At 24.4% G+C, this 19,176-nt stretch overlaps 2 protein-coding genes across 2 annotated transcripts; one reads left to right on the top strand and one right to left on the bottom strand.

The window, feature by feature from the left end:
- The first annotated feature begins 141 nt into the window (after window positions 1-141).
- On the top strand, window positions 142-13,612 carry LOC129965512 (transmembrane emp24 domain-containing protein 5-like). Its single transcript, XM_056079479.1, has 4 exons — window positions 142-515; window positions 2,999-3,120; window positions 4,919-5,102; window positions 9,644-13,612. Exons 1-4 carry the CDS (start codon window positions 318-320, stop codon window positions 9,878-9,880), a joined length of 741 nt encoding a protein of 246 aa, XP_055935454.1. The 5' UTR covers window positions 142-317; the 3' UTR covers window positions 9,881-13,612.
- Window positions 13,613-14,417: 805 nt separating this feature from the next.
- On the bottom strand, window positions 14,418-17,038 carry LOC129966612 (cyclin-dependent kinases regulatory subunit 1-like). The gene is made up of 4 exons (XM_056081112.1): window positions 16,837-17,038; window positions 15,851-15,944; window positions 15,454-15,581; window positions 14,418-14,654 (listed from the first exon to the last, which is right to left on the bottom strand). Exons 1-4 carry the CDS (start codon window positions 16,979-16,981, stop codon window positions 14,581-14,583), a joined length of 441 nt encoding a protein of 146 aa, XP_055937087.1. The 5' UTR covers window positions 16,982-17,038; the 3' UTR covers window positions 14,418-14,580.
- Between the last annotated feature and the right edge of the window lie 2,138 nt (window positions 17,039-19,176).

Below are 19,176 nucleotides of genomic sequence, written 5' to 3'. Positions count from 1 at the left end.
GTTATCTATAAAAAAAGATTAAATGTTCAAAGTTTCTCACCATTCATATTGAATTTTTAATCTAAATGTATTTTTTAAAAATATATAAAAATATCCACGCTTTTCTGCAGTGGCTTCTAAAGACATCTAAACTTTGTCTGTTTACATACGTTTTTCTATTTCAAAAGTGTTAGAATACCGATAAAAAAGCAGTAATAGTTGCTTTAGTAGCAATTGCGTTTCTTATCGATATATGCCTTCGTATGATCTTTTAAAACAATTTTCGGATTCTTTAAGCACAAGGAAAAAACGAGAAAATTCTTTTAAAAAAATTTAGCATGTTGGGATTTACAAAAATGTTTTTAACTACAATTCATTTTTGTTGCTGGTTGTCGCTGTTATTGTTATGTGCCGGAGAACAAAAATATCCTTATGACGGTCCCGAAAATGAATTAACTATTCATGTTACTCCTGGATCAACAGAATGCTTTTATCAAAAAGCAAAATCGCAGCAAACATTAGAGATCGAATATCAGGTTTAGAAAGCGCTTTCTATTAATGTCTATGTTGATTATTTAATCATTATTATTTCTATGTTTATTTTTACGAAATGGCAGATTTTTTAAAAATTTTACGTTGAATATTTTTAAAAATCAAATTTGTATAATTCCATTCGAAAACCAGTCCCGAATATCTAAACATTGACTATTAAATTAAAGTGATGAAGTTCATGTTTTTTTTTTTTTTTCTGACCATAATTGTTTTTACATAAAAGTTTACACTGAAGGAGGAAAAATATATGTAAATTTTAGCCAATTTTACATTAAATGCCTCCAAAAAGTATTAAAATTTTGAAGGTATCATTTCGAAGAACAAATTCTTTATCAAATTACAGAATTTAAAATTTCAGCCTTCTTTCATTTGGAGATAATTGCATAACTTCTTTCTGATTGAGTAATCTGTATACTAATTTGCTTGAAATGAAACTGGCCTTTTCTTTATGGTATATAATCTTTTGCACTGATGTATTAAGTGTGAAAATTCAGCTGACTTCTCTGTAAGTCTGAGAATGTGAAAATTCAGCTGACTTTTCTGTAAGTCTGAGAATGTGAAAATCTCAACAAATTTACATCAATAAAAGTATTTATGTAAAATCTCATTTTAAAAATATATAATTGAAAAAAGGGGCATTTGTTAAAAATGAGTCAATAATGATCATCAAAAAGAAAATTAATATAGTTATTTATACAATCCTTTATATTATTCATATTATGCATATATATTTAGCAATATTTTTTATTTATTGATATCAATAAATATTTGTTAAAAACCATATTCTGTCAAATAACGAATATATTTTAGACACTCATCATTAATTATTGGAAATTTCTACAGGTTGTATGTTAAGGTTAAAAGCATGATTCTTATAAAAAGATATATATATATATATATTTGCTATAATTATTTCATATATTTTAAATAACTACCTTTTATGTATATTATTTTAAGCATGAAAAATTGTTGCTTAATAATAATGAATTAATAATTTATTTTTAACAATTATTTTAAATTTATTAATAAGCACAAATTACTATCTTGGAAATTTTCATTGTTACTTTATTTGTACTTTAACTCTAAATAACCAAATGGATATTTTTCTTTTCAAAAATGGGAATTTATATTTATTTGTATACTTTTCTTCTAACACTTATTTTAATTAAAATCAAAAAGTCTATGTCATTTACTTTCAAAGTTATTTTTTCAAATCTTAAAATTATTAAATCAAAATAATTAGGCGTATAAAGGATTGAGATATTTTAATTTAAGATTATGCTATAATGTGTATGTATGTGTGTGATGTATAGATTACATAGAAATGAGAAATTTCGTCTTGATATTAGCTATTTAGTAGGGTGTCGTTTATAATCTCCCTCATCTGCAAAGGAGATATTCAAATGAGCAGAAATTTGATCAAAACAAAAGTACATTAATTAAAATTGGGAAATACTAGACAATACAGTTTGCTAATACAATGTTTTAAGAAAGTTTTATGACCAAGCCTTTGAAGAGTTCCTAATAAAAAAATAAAAAAAAATAAGAAAAGTGAAGATGACTTTATTAAAATTTTGAATAATTTAGATTGATAGCATATAGTATGAGTATTCCATTTCTGTTAGTGTATTTTCTACTTTTAGGAATAAAGTTCAATCATTTTATATTGCAATACTTTTTACTTTTAAGGTTTTATGTAAAAATTACAAATTTTAGAATTCTGAAGCTATTTTAATAAGAAATTTCTGTAAAAAAAAGTAATAATAATAAGATACTTTGGGATTATCCCATCGACCTGTCAGTACTCGCAAAAATGTGCCAATCCTTTGACGCCATCATCATGAAAAGCAATTTCATTATGATGGCACAAAGCTACCTTTTGGCGATAATATCGGGTTCGGCGAAAATGGTTGACGGGATAATCCCAAAGTGCCAAAAGTTATTGATTGAAATCCTACTATGATATGAGAGTGCATTGACAAAATTCTCAATGAATAAATTTCTCAATTTAATTTTATTTCTCCTTTATTCATTTTCTTGAACAAAAAGATATTTCAGTGTATTTCATAAGTTACTGAAAGTGGCATTTAGATAGGGATTACAGAAGAGATGTATAATATTGAAAAGAAAAATGCTTTGTCTGTATATTTTAAAAACCTTTTAAATTTTTTGATGAAAAAAATTATTTTTCTTTTGAGTATTTTATTTCTGAAAACTTTGATATTGCAATAAAATCATCTATTAGGATTTTAATATCATCTTTAGAAAACATGTAATTTTGAAGTTATTTTATAAATTAAAGATCTAATTTGAGTGAATTTTTTTATTTTACATATATATTTTAAAGCACTGATTAAAATAGAAGCAATGTTATAATTTTTTAATATACAATATTTATCTTTACTTGCATTATAAATTTAAATACATAACCAAATTTTACATATTATTCTTTTAATTTTCACTTCAGGTTATTGATGCTAATTTTGGAGATGTGAACATTAACCAAGAATTAGATATCAATTTCCAATTGTTTTCTCCTAATGGAAAAGAATTGATATCTGATTTTAAACAGTCTGATGCTAATCACAGGTAATTTAAGAAGATCTTTTATAAGTAATCAGTATTAACATGTTTGAATTGCAGTAATCCTTTATATTTCTGTGTTCTATATATATATGAAATCCTGGAATATTCACATGTATAATTTTAGTATACTTAACTATTTCAAATATTATGTATAAACATTTAATTCATATGCAAGTATTTCTGTGTTTCGTTCAGAATAATCAAGAATTTAATTTTTTTAAAAGCTTTTTTTTTTTTTTCATAAACAACTATGGTTTAAAGATTTAACTTTATTTATAGCTTGCCCTGAATTTGAAATATACTTATTTCACATATATTAGTTTATTTTCTTATTTTAAAATAGTATCTTCAGGAGAATAGTAAAGAAAATGAAGTATATAAATTATTAAGTCATTTCATTTTTATTTTTGAAAAATATGAAATATGCATCTAGTTTAAGAAAGTCAAAAACTCAAATTTCTGTTGGAAACATTCATTTATGTTTTGAAAAGTATACTTGAGGAATTGCATTAAAATAAATGTTTTCTACAGATTATTATCTTTTTGTTTTGTTACCATTTTCTTTTCGATAAATACTGAATGCTTAAACTGTTCTGAATTAGTTTTGATAAATATTAGTTACTGTAGATGTTACGGAGAATGATTTATTTTTGTAAATAAATTGTGGCATTCACCAATTCTTTTTCTTTTTTTAATGTTTCTTTTACCCCATTAGCAATTACAAGTTAACATTTCTAAAACTTGAACTTTATCAACTGTTATATAAATTTCATTTTTACAAAAAGATCCAAAACAAATGATGCAATAAAAGTATCTATAAAGTTAGTTTAAAATTCAACTTTGTGGCAGAAAGGCAAATTATTTCATAATAGAAATGTTGAAGTCATCTGCCCATTCCCAATTTTATTGATTATGTAAAATATATACACAAAAGTTACTAAGTTGCTCGTAACAAAATGCAATCTTGTCTTTTCTATTAAATGTCAATAATTTACATGAAAGAAAAATTGATATTCCACTATATGTGAACTGTGGTAGCTCTGGAAAACAGCATATAACTCAAAAGTTTTTGAACCATTTGATGTTTGTATCAACAATTTTTTTTAATATCTTTTGTACTTCTATGCCATTTGCAGTTATGTTTGTATTGTCTTTTTCAAAAGAAAAAAAAAATTAAATCTGTAATGAACACACACTTTATATTTAAAATGTTATTAGTAAATTAATTAAACTTGCTACCAATTTATTAAATATGTAAGTCAAATGTCCTTCTATCTTATAAAAATAATAATGAAGGGGTTATTATTATTTTAGCATTGCAAAAATTGAGAAGTTTTTTAATTTTAAATATATTAGTTTAGAAACTGAATGAAGAGTGAGGGTTTGTTGAAATTAAATGACATAATTAACTTTGCCACCTAAACTGGGCTTGGATCTGCCTTTATCAAATGTAAAGCATTTGTTATTTATAAATTTATTCAGATAGAATTTTTGTAATTAATCATTAAGTATGAAATATCTAGTAAACTTTTATTGCAAATAAATTCAATCACCAGCCCAAAATAAAATATGATAGGATTGGTGGTGAATGCATTTTGTTTTTCAAAAAATGAACATAAATTTTTAAAATCAGGTCTAAAAGCAATATTAGTTTTTCATTTACTTCTTATATATTATGTGTCTCTATTTCTTAATACAAGAATAATAATATTCAAAACACTGTAAAAATTCTTTAAATTTCTCAAAATTTTTTAAATATTTATTTCTGCAAATTTTATTCAGTATTTATTTCTCATAACAGACATGAAGTAAAGGAAGATGGAGATTTCAAATTGTGTTTTGACAATCGCCACAGTCATTTTTCCACAAAAACTGTTTATTTTGAAGTGTTTGTTGATTCTGATTCTGATGATTATGATGACAAATGGGATGATTATGATTTCTCTCCAGAATTACTTTACAATGACACAATGGACCAAATCAAGGTAATTCATTATTTAACTCTTTTAAATAATTTTTTCATATTTATCCTTGAGTGATTGTGTTTTAAATTTTTCAGTTTAATTTGTTTTCCGTCATCATTATTATTGCAAGTTTTTGATATTTTATAATTTCAGCATTGTAAAATTGTATTTAGCATGCTATTAGTTATTACCTTATATACTAGTGCTCATAACTGTCTGAAAACCCAATTTACATTAATTAAAATTTTATAAACAAATTTTTATGAATTCTTCAACAAAGTACTTTGTATTTAATCTCTTCAGTCCTGTCTTTTTTAAAACTGGTTTAAAAATTCGATTCCATGATGTTTTACCTTTGTTACATCTCAATAGTTTATTTGAAAAAAAAAAAATTGCTGATCAAACAATTTTAAGTCCCATAATTTTAAGGTACACATATGTGTACCTCAGGTCTTAAGCAAGTTAAAGCATCCTCAACAACAACAACAAAAAAAAAATAATAATAATAATAATAATTTTCCTGGTTACTTAATAGCTATACTTTTCTTATTCTAAGACCTTATAAATTAAAAAAAATGCAAAATTTATTATATTAATAATTTATTAAACCTTATTTTGAATGAAATTTCATTTTTTTTAAAATATTGCGCAAGTAGATACTGCATTTTGAGCACTTGACTCTTCTAGAGTTACATCCTGGATACCTGCATTTTGATACATACTTATCATCCTTGTAATGTTGTAGATGGCTTGACATATCTAGTCTTATGTCTTTTTAATTGGGAAGAGACAATTTTTCTTGCTCTTTTAGAGGTATTTTCACCAGATGGTGGTAATGAAATCTCCAGTGGTCTTGTAGTTGCATTTCCATCATTTGATGACCCTTCTTCTGTTAATTTGTTTTCATTGAAAGAGGATTTTTTACTTGTTCTTGGTTTTCTTTCTTGCTAGTGATGAGAATTCCCTCATATTCCAACAGGGACCAAATTATATGCATTTGAAATTGCAATAAGGTCATAAGATTTTAGGCTTCATTCCTGACACCTTGGCTTTTCGCTTTGCCCCTATTTTACAGTATTGAAGCACTTGACAACTACTAAATCTACAAATTATGTGAATGCTCGCATCAGTAATTTTTTGTAATTACTGCATACTGGTAATATGCTAAATATTGGTCGATGCCTCCCTTATTATATGCTTTTACAATAGCAGATTATTTTATATCAGCTTTTTGTTTCAATTATTTTGTCTGTTTTCTGCCTATTCCAATTGACTCATTACCTATACATGTGGATAATAGTCACGGATTTATTATCTTTCTACTTGACGAGGCACATTTGACTATTGTCTGTAACCATTCATCCTATTTGCCAGGTTTCATTATTTTCGATGCATGAGAAATTCTATTCCTTCCCCTAAAATCACTTTTTCCTAAAAGTTCAATAACCTCCTTTTGAGTTAAAGCCACTTGATGTGAAAATTTTTTTATTGGCTTATAAAATTCTGTATATTTTGTACATGATGTCGGTTTGAAATATCAATTACTGACTACAAGACAGCTATAAAATTAAATTTCTTACTAAAGTTAAAAAATAAATATTTTTTAATTTGTATTGTATTACACTACAGAACATAAGAATTATTTATTAGAAAAAAAAAACGATAAACCATATATTCAAGGACAAGAAATGACAATTTAAAAACAAGCGCTCTAAAGGTAAACAGCGCAATAGATCGCAAGCAGTCAGGAAATGGACGCGAAAACGCCTGAGGTACGAATATGTGTACCTTAATTAAATTTGTATTTTCAGAGAAAATACAAATTTAATTATAGATAACAAGATATAATTTGGTAATGACTTTAACCAGACACTTAGTATTTTATTTTAAAAAATATACAACCATTTATTTTAATAATAAATATTAAAAAATGTACTTAAATTTGCTGTATTTTCCGTTCAACACTATTTTTGTTATGTCTCTAATTAATAGCAATGGATATGAAAAAAATATCGAACTGTAGTACTATTTATTGATGCCAAATGGAAGCTACGTTCATAAAAGTTGAAATACATGCATTATTTCGTCAAAATTTAATTTTACCAGATGAGAAAAATGAAAAAAATTGAGGCACACATATGTGTACCTCATGACTGAAGAGGTTTTAAACCTTCTAGAAGAATTACAACATGTTGCATTTTTCTTTTTAATAGATTTTGTTCTTAATATATTTTTAAAAATTGCAAATATTCTGAATAGTATTTTAATTGAATTGGTTTGGTTATTGGTTTAATTGTTTCTAATTAGGGTAGAAACTTCAAAATTACTGATTTTGAGGTGGAAAATTATTGAATAATATAAAGTTATGATGTTACAATTTTTGATTAACACACTATGACGAAGGTAAATTGTTTCTAGAAGTTTAAGCTATTAATCAAGTGCAATCTGTCAAAAAAGTATCAGAATACTTCTTATTTCTCATAGTCTATAAAAATTAAATTTTAGGAAAAAACCTTCAAGTGGAAGTATAACCTCTTTAAAAATTTGTAAACTCCATTCGCATAACTACTATATATTTTCACAATATTTGTAGGTAAAAATATTTTTTTATTACCGTATTGTCTCTGCAGATACCATCCTGTTTTAAAATTTTAGAAAATAAGTTTATGATGTTACATTGAACTATGAGTTTTTGATGCTTTTAAAATATTACTAAAACAAAAATTGAGGGGAAAAAATAAAAACAGTAATCTTGTTTAAATCAAAATTTATCATTAATTTAGTTACAGTGCTTTACTAAAAAATATGCATAGGCAGATTTTTTAAATGCATTTCAAAATTTATACAAACTCAAATAAAATAAATGGAATAAGAAAATGCTTTTTTTTAAAAAAATTAAGATGATGTTTGAATACTTCCTTATATGTATTTCTTTTTAAGTAACATCTTCTATTAATTGTATAAAAGCCTTTAAAATGAAATAAAGTTTTGCATCTATCTGAAGCCAAAGGGATACATTTGGTATTAATTATTTTTATGCCTTTTTAAAAATTTAATTTATAAAACTATTAAAAATTATTTCAAATTTTACTTTTACATTATTTTAGGAAGATATTTTGTATTTTTGAAATCAATAAAATAGAAGAAATTTGTTTGAATCATAAATATTTCTGAAAAGTAAATAATTCATATATTTAAATAGCTATAATTTACAGGAAGTTTTCAGTTTTGAAGAAAGCAATTTAATCCAAAATGACTTGCTTAAAGCACATATTTTAATAGATTAAATATGACAGAATAAATTTTATAGAAATCTTAACAAAAATTATGTAGGAAAAAGAAACAGTAACAAACAAAAACAAAAAAACAGTAACAAAAAAAAATTATTCTTTTAAGATCAGTTCTTTTCTTATAAATGCTAACATTCAATTCCTTTTCATATTGTCTTTGTTCTAACTTTTCTAAAACATCAAGTGATAATTCCTTAAAAATGAACAACAAAAGTAAACATTCAAAATTTCATTTCTAAGGGTGAGATTAACTCAAATGTATGTAATAAAAGTAAGCATCAAAAACAAAGTTAATTCTTGTTGATTTAATGTTTCTTGATTCATTGTTGGTTATGATTCATCATATCAAATTATAATTTTTTTTTTCTCAATCAGTTGAAAATTGGCACAATCTTAGTTGCATTGATCATCCACCCCCCTTTTCATTAAGTTATATATATATATATATATATATATATATATATATATATATATATATATATATATATATATATATATATATATATATATATATATATATATATATATATATATATATGTTATTCTAGAGCAACATTGAAATATATGCTTTGATTTTCATTCCATTTTAGCTATTTACTTATTTATTTTTATTTTATTATTATTATTTCTGCCAATGATTTTTTTTTTTTTTTTTTTTTTTTTTTTTTACAAAATTGAGATGCTTCCCAAAGTGAAAATCAAGATCTAAAAAATTTTGGTTATAACCATATATCTTTAAAACTACTTGATGGAAACAAAATTTGTTGCAGTGATGTTTTAAAGTCTTATTCCTTTGATTTGGCATCAAAATGTTTATGTGTTTTTATTAAAATATTTTTAATTTACAGAATGAGTATCATAACTACACTTTCATATTTTTAAATATATATTATTTTTGTCTTGTTTTTTAAGTATTTAATTGTAAAATATTGAAATATGGTAAAAAAAATAATTATTCTTATTTAATATGAGGAATTTCAAATCTCAGTTTTTTTATAACTCATCAATTTATTATTCAAAATTCGATGTCTATAGTTGAAAAAAATTGACTTTTGTATAAATTTCCCTTGTATGAAAAAATATTTTTATTAAGAATATATTTCTGCAGTTACAGACATCTACAGTTTTACTTTTGAATTATTAGTTGCAGAATAATGAGCTGCATTCAAATAATTTTTTGACAGACTGTACCTGTAGACAGCCTAGCATATGCAGGAAAAGAATAGTGGTGTAGTAAAGCATAAAATTAATGTACATTTATTCTCATTTCAGAGTTCCATTGCAAAAGTTCGTGAAGATTTAAATAAAATCAAGCATCATCAAGATCAGTTGAAGGCAATTGAATCTCGAGATCGTAATCTCCAAGAGCACAACTTCACTAGTGTAAATAGATTCTCAATATTAATCATTGTTGTTATGATAGTTGTTGGAGCTATACAGATCATCATGATTCGAAGCTTGTTTGAAGAGCACAGTAAACTACACAAAGTATTTAAATTGCTGTCTTGATAAAATTTAAAAAGAAACTAGTTTTAAATTCAATTTTTACAATTCATGTCAGATTTCTCAAAGTTTTTTATAATTATTTATAGAAGAGAGTGAACTTGTGACTTGCTGATTATATAGTTTAAATGGTATTCTCACTGGAATTTTCATGCAACGTTATGTTTGTGTGTATTTGTTAAACCAATATTATATAACATTTTATGGTTTTGTGGTAAAATGTGTTTTCTTTTCTCAATATCTGGATTATTTATAATGAAATTGTTTTGTCTGGGTTTGCTGTTACAAATTTCTGCAAATAATCTTAGATGTACTTTGTAACAAACTGTTTTCAGGAAATATGTATGATATTTGAAGGTTGACTGTGTTTGTACATTAATACTAGAGGCATTAAAATCCGATTTTTATGTAGGAAGCTTTATTTAATATTATAATTAATCTCTTGAAATAATTTTGTGATTTGAGCTATATTTTTTTATCTGTAAATAATAGAATCAGATACCGAAAGGAATTTTAGAAGACATTTTTCAGATCTGAAAGTTCGTTTAAAAAAAAAAGAATCTTATAAGAAATTATCCAAATATTTTTCAGTATCTAACTTTTTTCATATTCATCTTACTTTGTAAACTTTAACAAAATAATTTTTTTCAATACTCTACAATCATTGTTGTATTGTTATTTGTATTGAATATGGCATGCTCCAATATTTATTTTCCTGTGTGAAAATCAAAAATATTTAATTTGATTGATTGATTTTAAATATTTAATCAATTTTTATGTGTACTTAGTCATTTTTTTTGTTGTTAAATAGTTTGCCTTCTATATATTCTTTCTGATAATAAGTAAATATAATGATGCATATTAAACCAAAGAAAAAAAATTCTTACTTACTCCAAAACCAGGTAACCAAAAACAATATTTGAGAAAATTGACTGTAATTGCATTTAAAACAAGTTTTAAAATGAAAGATTAAATAGAAATCTATAGAGAATCAATTCTCAATCTGAATATAAAATAAATAAGACAAGAGTTAATTTATTTTCTTGGGAAAATGTTCCTAGTTCCCTGATTTTTTTCACACATTAAAAAAATAGCAGATAAAGAAGTAATTATTCGGTGCTTATTTTGTTAGATAAAAAGTTAACACTAATTTATAATTGATTTTTTTTTTTTCTATTGTGAACAATTTTTATATGTATAGATAAGCTACTTTGAGTGACTGAAATATGATTGTGCCATTAAGTGTTAATAATTTTTTTTGATGCAAACATAATATGGATGCAACAGCATATATTAATACATTATGTGACCAAGTAAAAGAATATATTTTCTTTGGTCTGTATATTTTATATGTGTTGTAAAATATTACTAAAAATATTTATATAAATTACTACTATAAATATTTTTCTCACGCTCATTATTAAATTTGAAAATAATTAAATTGCTGGCATTTCTGAAAAATTATTGAATGTGATTTATCAGTTAACCTAAAAAGAACACTTATGTAAAGAAAGGATTTTTTTAAAATCTTGATTTTATAACAGTAATGTCATTTGTAAATATATATTTTTTTTTCAATTTATTTAACTGTTTATATGTGCATGCATATATATAATATAAATAATACTTTTAAGATTTCTTCCCCTTACTTTTGCATTGGAATACTCATTTAAAATGTCAAAAATAAAAAAAATAGGAATTACTATATTATACTTGCAGATACTTATCAACTCTGATTTATACTATACCTGTTTTAGAAAATAATAGTTTGATCTTAAAAACTAAAAAAGCAATTGAGAATATATTTATTTGCAAATATGAAAATGTAAACTTAATGAACTGCATGAACACAGTATTCATGTAAAAATATCTGCTTATTTTAATGTAAATAAGGGTTTATAAAACTTATAATTTAAAAGAGGGGATGTTATATTCTAAAGATCTGAAGTAGTCTAATCCAAGTTATAAAAAAAATGAATATGAAATTATGTTGATACATTTCATTAAACGTAAAATTTTAGTATACTGCTTATTTCTACTATGGTTATTCAAGGACATTTAAAATTATGTTTACTTATCGATGAATTCTTTAGCATTAACGTAAATAATTTTCTGCAATTGTTTTTTAGAAAAGGCTGGAGATAAATCCAGTATGTTTATAAGCTCTTGGTTAGTTTTTATTATTGTGATATTATTAAATTGTCTAAATAAAAAAAAAAATTGAGTATATTAGATTATAAAATTAACCATTTTAATATTATTTTTAATACTTTTCTATTATTTTAAATCATCATGAATTTCTTACTATTTTTATATGTTTTTAAATAATAATTAAATACTTTAGTTCTAAAATTATTTTTTCCTATTTTAAGTACTGAATTTTAATCAAAAATAATGTGACGCTATATGTTTTGCATCTTTTCTACTGTACATAATATTTTCTTTAATTATAAAAATATTATAAAGCCTAAACTTATATAATTTAATGCTTTAATTAAATTTGAAATGTCTAAATAAATTAATCATAATCTGCAAGTCCCCAAATTTTATAAGCATTCTGTATTTAATAATAATTATATTTATATAAAATGTTCTGGTTTTTATTTAATTAAAAATTTTAAGAAATATATTAAGTAATGTCAAATAGGCATAATTATACAATGAGTAAACAATCACTATTTATAGATTTTAATTTCATTATTGTAAGCATCTAAATATCTGTATTCCGTTATGCACCCATAATAGAACACCCATCATAAAAGAATAAATATAATTTTAGACTGCATATAATGCAATAATTAAAAAAAAAGAAAAGGATATTGATTTGGAAGTGCTTTTAATGCATGTCTTTCCCTAAATAAAACATTAACATATATAATGAATCAGGCTTGAGTTCAGTACAAAAAAAAACAGTATTTAAAACATTTAAATCCTGAGGTGCTATAAAATGACAATCGTGTGGGTTATTGATTCTCTGCTCTGTTATTTGTCGAAATAGACTAAACAAGAATATTAGGTGCTGATGATTCTGTATATCTCAATAAAGAATTATGATCAAAATGTATCATTATTTATGAGTGTCGGTCAACAAATACAACAATTTTTATGATTGTTAATGATTAAGATTTTCATGGACTTTGTAAAAGAAGCTATTGCATGCATAAAAGAATCTTCAACCTATTTTTTTTCTCTAATATTTTAACTTCATCTTTTTATATATTACATAACAAATGTTACACTTGCTAATTAAGCTTCAAACCGTAATGATTGCTTTTCTTTATGATTAAACATTAATTTTGTGTGACTAATAAGATAAAAATGAGTATCAAAAATTAAAATTCTTTATATCAGCATAATATCAATTCTTTCTTAAATTTTTTTAGTTATGTTTCGACTTATCAAAAAAAAAAAAAAAAAGTGCATTAGTAGGAGACAAAAAATTATTTTAAATCTGAAATAAAGCATTATTCAACTATCTGTTAAAATACAGGATTTTCTTTCTCCTGTTTGTGAACTACACAAAATTTTTGATTCAGTTAAAAAAAAATTTAAATGTTTGAATTTTATGTATGTGCCAAAAATGTGCCTTTTGAATTTGCTATATTTCCAATTTTATTTACTATCTCTAGTCTTCCTATTGTAAAATGTTTTTGTTTGCATGTTCCTTTTTTTATTATTATTGTACTGTTGAAGTACTTGAAAGTAGCTTGTCATTACCAAAGTTTGCTTGTGATTGAAGAATAAATGCTTAAAAACTTTTTTTTTTTTTGTCTGTTTTACTAACTGCATATTCTTATACACAAATAGATGTTTGCATTCCAAAGCTGTTCTTATTAAAATATTTAATTCAAACAAATTGTTCACTTTTTTAAAAAATTTTATAAATGGAGAAGGAAACTTAATTTTAAAAAACTCTTGGTTCTTCCAATCACAATGTGTTTCCCATTACATGAAAACAAGATTTTGTTTTTCTTTTGCCATAACTATTGTTTTTAATATAAACATATATATTATATTGCTGCTTAGTAAAAAGAATTGTGTATAACACAGCAATGATATTTCTGTTTTAATACATTGTTGAGAAATAATCATCTTAATAAAAGTATCAGATAAACAGAAAATTTCCATTGCTCACAATTACTGTGATACAAAACAATTAAAAAGTTTATTTAGTATTTATTTTAAAAGCAGTAATAAAAAAATATGTTTTAGGGAAACTCAATTTAAATTATGTTAATGTTGCATTTAATATCTTCAATAACAGTTAATAATTTATCAAGTAAAATTTGATCCTTATATATATATTTAAAAAAACAACAATTTAACAAATTCTTACCATTAGGTTTTAAAAATAGATATGAAATAATAAGATGACATAACTAATTTGCTTATATATTTAATAGAACTACCATTTAAAATTTCCATTTAAATTTCTTATAAACCAAAAAGGTTTTTTACGTAATCCTAGTATCACTTATTTTAAAATAAATAAAATTTCATGATATAATTTTTTTTTAAAAAAAATCTATTATTTAATAGGAAATACACAGAAATGAAGAGTATTTTTTATTTCCTTTTACAAAATAAAATATTGAATTATGTACAAATGTAGATAAGAAATACAGTATGTATATAAAAATGCTAATATAAATTCCATTCAACTTATCAAATATTTTTCTTGGGGGAAAAAAACTGCCTTCCCTTAATTATTCAGCATTAGTGGCAAGTCTCTCTTTTTCTTCTTCAGTCAATTTTCTCCTGAACAACAAAATGTGAGGTTCTGCAAATAAATACAAAATCGTTTGAATATTAATGGAATTTAATTTGGGTACAGAAAATTGACAACATAAAAAGAAATATTCGCAAAAAAAATTATTAAAAGATTCTTTTTACTGTTATAGTAATAAATCTCTTTAAGTATTTATTATTGACAAATAATAAATACTTAAATATTTTCAAATTCTAAATTGACAATAATTGGAATTTGAAAATGTTCAATTAATTTATCATAAAAGTTTATAATAATATTTTATCATAATAAAATAATTAAAGTATAAAATTAAAAGCACTAATGTAATCATATTATATATATGAGTATAAATAAATATTTCAATTTATACACATTCTAAAAATAATTGTTTTTTAATCATTCAACTCAGCCTTCACTTTAACTTTTGAGTTGTTCTATTTTATCATAATGACCTTCAAATGCTTTCATAGCAAAATTTCATTCCAAAGCTGTTCAAAATATTTTCACATTTTTTATAACTCCCATTGGCTAAAAGCGCATTTTCAGTCATAGTTTATATTATATCCAATGCATTCTACAGTTAAATTCATCACATTCAAAAATTTCTCAAGAACTAATTGTTTTTTTTTTAAAAACATGATATACTATTGAATACTTGAATAATTTTATATAGGTTCCTTTAAGTAAAAAGAGCAACTTTTTATGAAGATCATTTAATGAAATACAATAATGATTACAAAAACTAAACAGAGGTTTCATTATTATTTTAAGAACTCATTTTATATAAGATAGATTTAAAGTGAAAGATAGATTTAATTTAAGAACTTACCTGGATTATGGACCATATAATGTACCCACAAAGGGGATTGTTGAACACCAAGATTGCGCCACTCAGTTTCCGTCATTAAGTGATTTCGAGGAACTAGCTCTGCTATATCACTAGGTAAAATTACATGCCTAGGGAAAAGAAAACTTCCACTTTAACTTCATATGAAAACAACGATCAAAATTCATCTTAATAAGAATAACAAATGAAAATAATTCTAAGATTTTATGAGTAAAAGCAAAAAGCTGATTGACAACATAAGTTTTAAAAAATAATTTATCATTTTTCCTCACAATTTTTTTCAATAATTAATTTTTTTTAAGAATAACAATAATTATTGATAGTATAGGAAAATAATATTGTTCAATAGGATGCATTAATAATACAGACAGTGTCATACCTGTATTCATAGACATTATCTGTATATTTGTCAGAATATCCAATAGAATCACGTGTCATTTTCTGATTTTTGTTTGGAGTGAACTTGCAATATCCTAAAAAAATATATAAGTAATTAATTAAAAATATTAATTATTATTTAATAATGTTTCATCAAACAATTTATAACTAAATGAATATTCAGATACCATAAATATTCAGATTTATGTAAAATATTTCAAAATAAACACCAAATAAATTTCACCTCCATTGGTTAAAATAGCAAATAAAATTTTTTTACTTCATTTTTAACATTTAAAGTTAATTTCAAGTTATTTTTTTTAAAAAATCCTATAATTCAAAATAGGAATTATTGAGCTTATTTTTAAAAAAAATATGCATACAGAAAGAAACATCAGAGAAAAATTATTGGCTATTTCTCCTGTTAATAACCCCAAGTACTTTCTGGAGAGATTTTAAAAGGATTTTTTCAGAAGCTTATAATCACTCAATTGAATCAAACCTCTCAAAGGAATAACAATAACCAGGTATTGGGAAGATGTTTTGATTAGAGGGTTTAGAATTTGCCTGTTGCAAGCAAATACTTAGATGTTTTTATTTTCTTTTATAACGAATGGCAAAACTTTAACTTGGCATAAAACTGATTTTAAAAAAAATTAAAAACTGATCAGAAATAATGCTGCTAGCATCTTTTTTAAAGGTATGTTTTTATCATCCTTTAAGATCATTTACTTCCTCCGAAATGCGTTAAAATTAGCTGTTTTAAACTTATCACTCTTAGATTATATCTCTGTAAACATACTTTGAAAGAAATAATTTATATTGAATACGATTAATTTACAAAACAAACGAATGTCATAGATATCAAATATTAGATTAATGTTCTCACATTAATTGCCTAATAGTTAATATGCAAGTTCATGAACTCACCATTCAAACAATATTTGAATTATATTATTGGAAATAAGTAAATTCATCTCTACTTACCAATTTGGATAAACAAACAAAAGCAACAGGAAATACAGTTATAGATAGAGAACTTTTTAAATCCGCAGTAAGTTATGGAATGGAGGAAAATGTTTTCGCCAAAAGAAATGTTTTGCATACACCGCCAAAAGTATTCACTCTTCATTTCCGTTCTCCCTACATCTGATTCATTTGAAATAGAATCCGAATACAAGAATCGAATGACTGTGCCAACAGATTGTCTGGAAGATTATATTTAAATATTTAAGTTTTTATTGGAATAACTTTTAATTTCAATCTGCACACCCCTCTTTGAAAAGTATTGAACACTGGTATTTGTGACTTTTTGATATTGATTACTTAATAACCACTCGTAAAATATTTGTCATTACTAATATTAATATGATATCCTCGAAATATTGTGTGAATATTTAGGGGTGACGAATATTTTACTAGCTGTTATTACGTAACCAGTATCAAAAAGTCACAAATACCAGTGATCAATACTTTTCAGAGGAGTGTGATTCAAATAGGGATGACGAATATTTTACGAGCAGTTATTACGTAACTAATATCAAAAAGTCACAAATACAAGTCATCAATACTTTTCAATGAGGGGTGTGATTCAAATCCTTGATACTGGCGATATTTCGATTACAGGTTTTGGATCACGATAGAAACTAACAATCGATACGATATCACTGAAATTTACCGGAGCGGAGACTTCACTGGAAAGTAACAATCGATACGATCTGTCCAATGGAAGCTCTCGAACATAATAAAAAAGGAGAAATCTGTGAATGGTTGAAAAGTGAACGGACCGCTTATTGGAATCATCGTATCACTGAATTGCATATCACTGAAATGTATCGGAGCGGTGACATCACTGGAAAGTGTGAAGTCGCCGCTCCACTTCATGAGAGTAACCGGTCTTACTGGTATTCGTATGTGTTGATGCACTGTTCCATACAAATCGTTCTTAATTGCTTGTGATTTGACTTCGCATATATTCCATTTACTGCTGGCGCCATCTATTGGTAGAATATAGAACTAAAGTAAACAATTTAAAGAAATGACATTTATGTTTAATTCAAATTTTTCAGAAAATGGTTTACTCCAATACAGAAGTTAAATAAATAGTTTTGAAAAAAATCAAATTCAAGAAGTAAGCTGAAATAGATAAATTAATTCAATCACACGTTACTTAAATTAGTAAATTAAGTATTAATTACAATTAATAAATTTTATATTTAACATTAAATAATAATTTTAAATTAATAATATGATTGAAATAACAGATATTTGGAACAAATATTTAAAAATAACAATAGCAAAATTATTTGTTATTCAAAAATTCGTGAATTATGTATCTCTAGATTCAAATCCTTGATACGATCTTACTGGTGATATTTCGATTACAGGTCTTGGATCACGATAGAAAGTAACAATCGATCAATGGAAGCTATCGAACAAAACAGAAAAGGAGAAATCTGTTAATGGGTTGAAAAGTGAACGGACCTGTTATTCATGGAATTATCGTATCATTGAATTGCATATCACTGAAATTTATCGCAGCGGTGACTTCACTGGAAAGTGTGAAGTTGTCGCTCCACTTCATGCGAGTGACCTAGAGATGCATAATTCACGATTTTTTGAATAACAAATAATTTTGCTATTGTTATTTTTAAATATTTGTTCGAAATATCTGTTATTTCAATCATATTATTAACTAAAAATTATTAATTAGTATTAAATAGAAAATTTGTTAATTGTAATTACTTTTTAATTTACTAATTTAAGTAACATGTGATTGAATTAATTTATCTATTTCAGCTTACTTCTTAAATTTGATTTTTTTTCAAAACTATTTATTTAATTTCTTTATAGGATTAAACCATTTTCTATAAAATTTGCATTAAAAATATATGTCAGTAAAAATACAAAAGCGGGAATCACAATTGATAGCTTAAAATTTCCTTGCCTGCTGTTGGTATAACTTTCCTTTTTATTTTACTTTAGTTGTTTAAGTGCTTTAGTGTTTATTGTTATTTTGTTATTGTATTTTTACTTATTAGTGGTTATTTTCTTCTAATTTGTAATTTTGTATTGTCCTTTCTGTTAAAATGGTATATCTCTTATGCCTAATTTCAGGAGATTTTCGGGTCACGAGGAATCATTATTAGACTTTTTGTCTGCATTCCCTCACAGAAAAAATCCCTTTTTTTGAATCCCTGCCTGAGGGTGACCCTTGAAAAAGTCTTCAGGCCGGGATCTTTTTTTATTTGGTTTATTTGATTTTCCTATTAACTTGATTTTAATACTTTTGTGTCATTTCTTTAAAATGTTTACTTTAGTTCTATA

This window comes from Argiope bruennichi, chromosome 4 (assembly GCF_947563725.1).
Source record: "Argiope bruennichi chromosome 4, qqArgBrue1.1, whole genome shotgun sequence".
Classification (NCBI taxonomy): domain Eukaryota; kingdom Metazoa; phylum Arthropoda; class Arachnida; order Araneae; family Araneidae; genus Argiope; species Argiope bruennichi.
This window is presented reverse-complemented; position numbering and strand designations above follow the sequence as displayed.

What these genes read in the sequence shown, in the direction of transcription:
- LOC129965512 (XM_056079479.1), top strand. Translation starts at nt 318, where the DNA reads ATGTTGGGATTTACAAAAATGTTTTTAACTACAATTCATTTTTGTTGC. An exon ending in CAGTCTGATGCTAATCACAG is followed by an intron (nt 3,121 to 4,918) that starts GTAATTTAAGAA and finishes TTCTCATAACAG; the next exon opens with ACATGAAGTAAAGGAAGATG. An exon ending in ACACAATGGACCAAATCAAG is followed by an intron (nt 5,103 to 9,643) that starts GTAATTCATTAT and finishes TTCTCATTTCAG; the next exon opens with AGTTCCATTGCAAAAGTTCG.
- LOC129966612 (XM_056081112.1), bottom strand. Translation starts at nt 16,981, where the DNA reads ATGAAGAGTGAATACTTTTGGCGGTGTATGCAAAACATTTCTTTTGGC. An exon ending in TTGTTTGTTTATCCAAATTG is followed by an intron (nt 15,945 to 16,836) that starts GTAAGTAGAGAT and finishes ATATTTTTTTAG; the next exon opens with GATATTGCAAGTTCACTCCA. An exon ending in TTATATGGTCCATAATCCAG is followed by an intron (nt 14,655 to 15,453) that starts GTAAGTTCTTAA and finishes ATTTATTTGCAG; the next exon opens with AACCTCACATTTTGTTGTTC.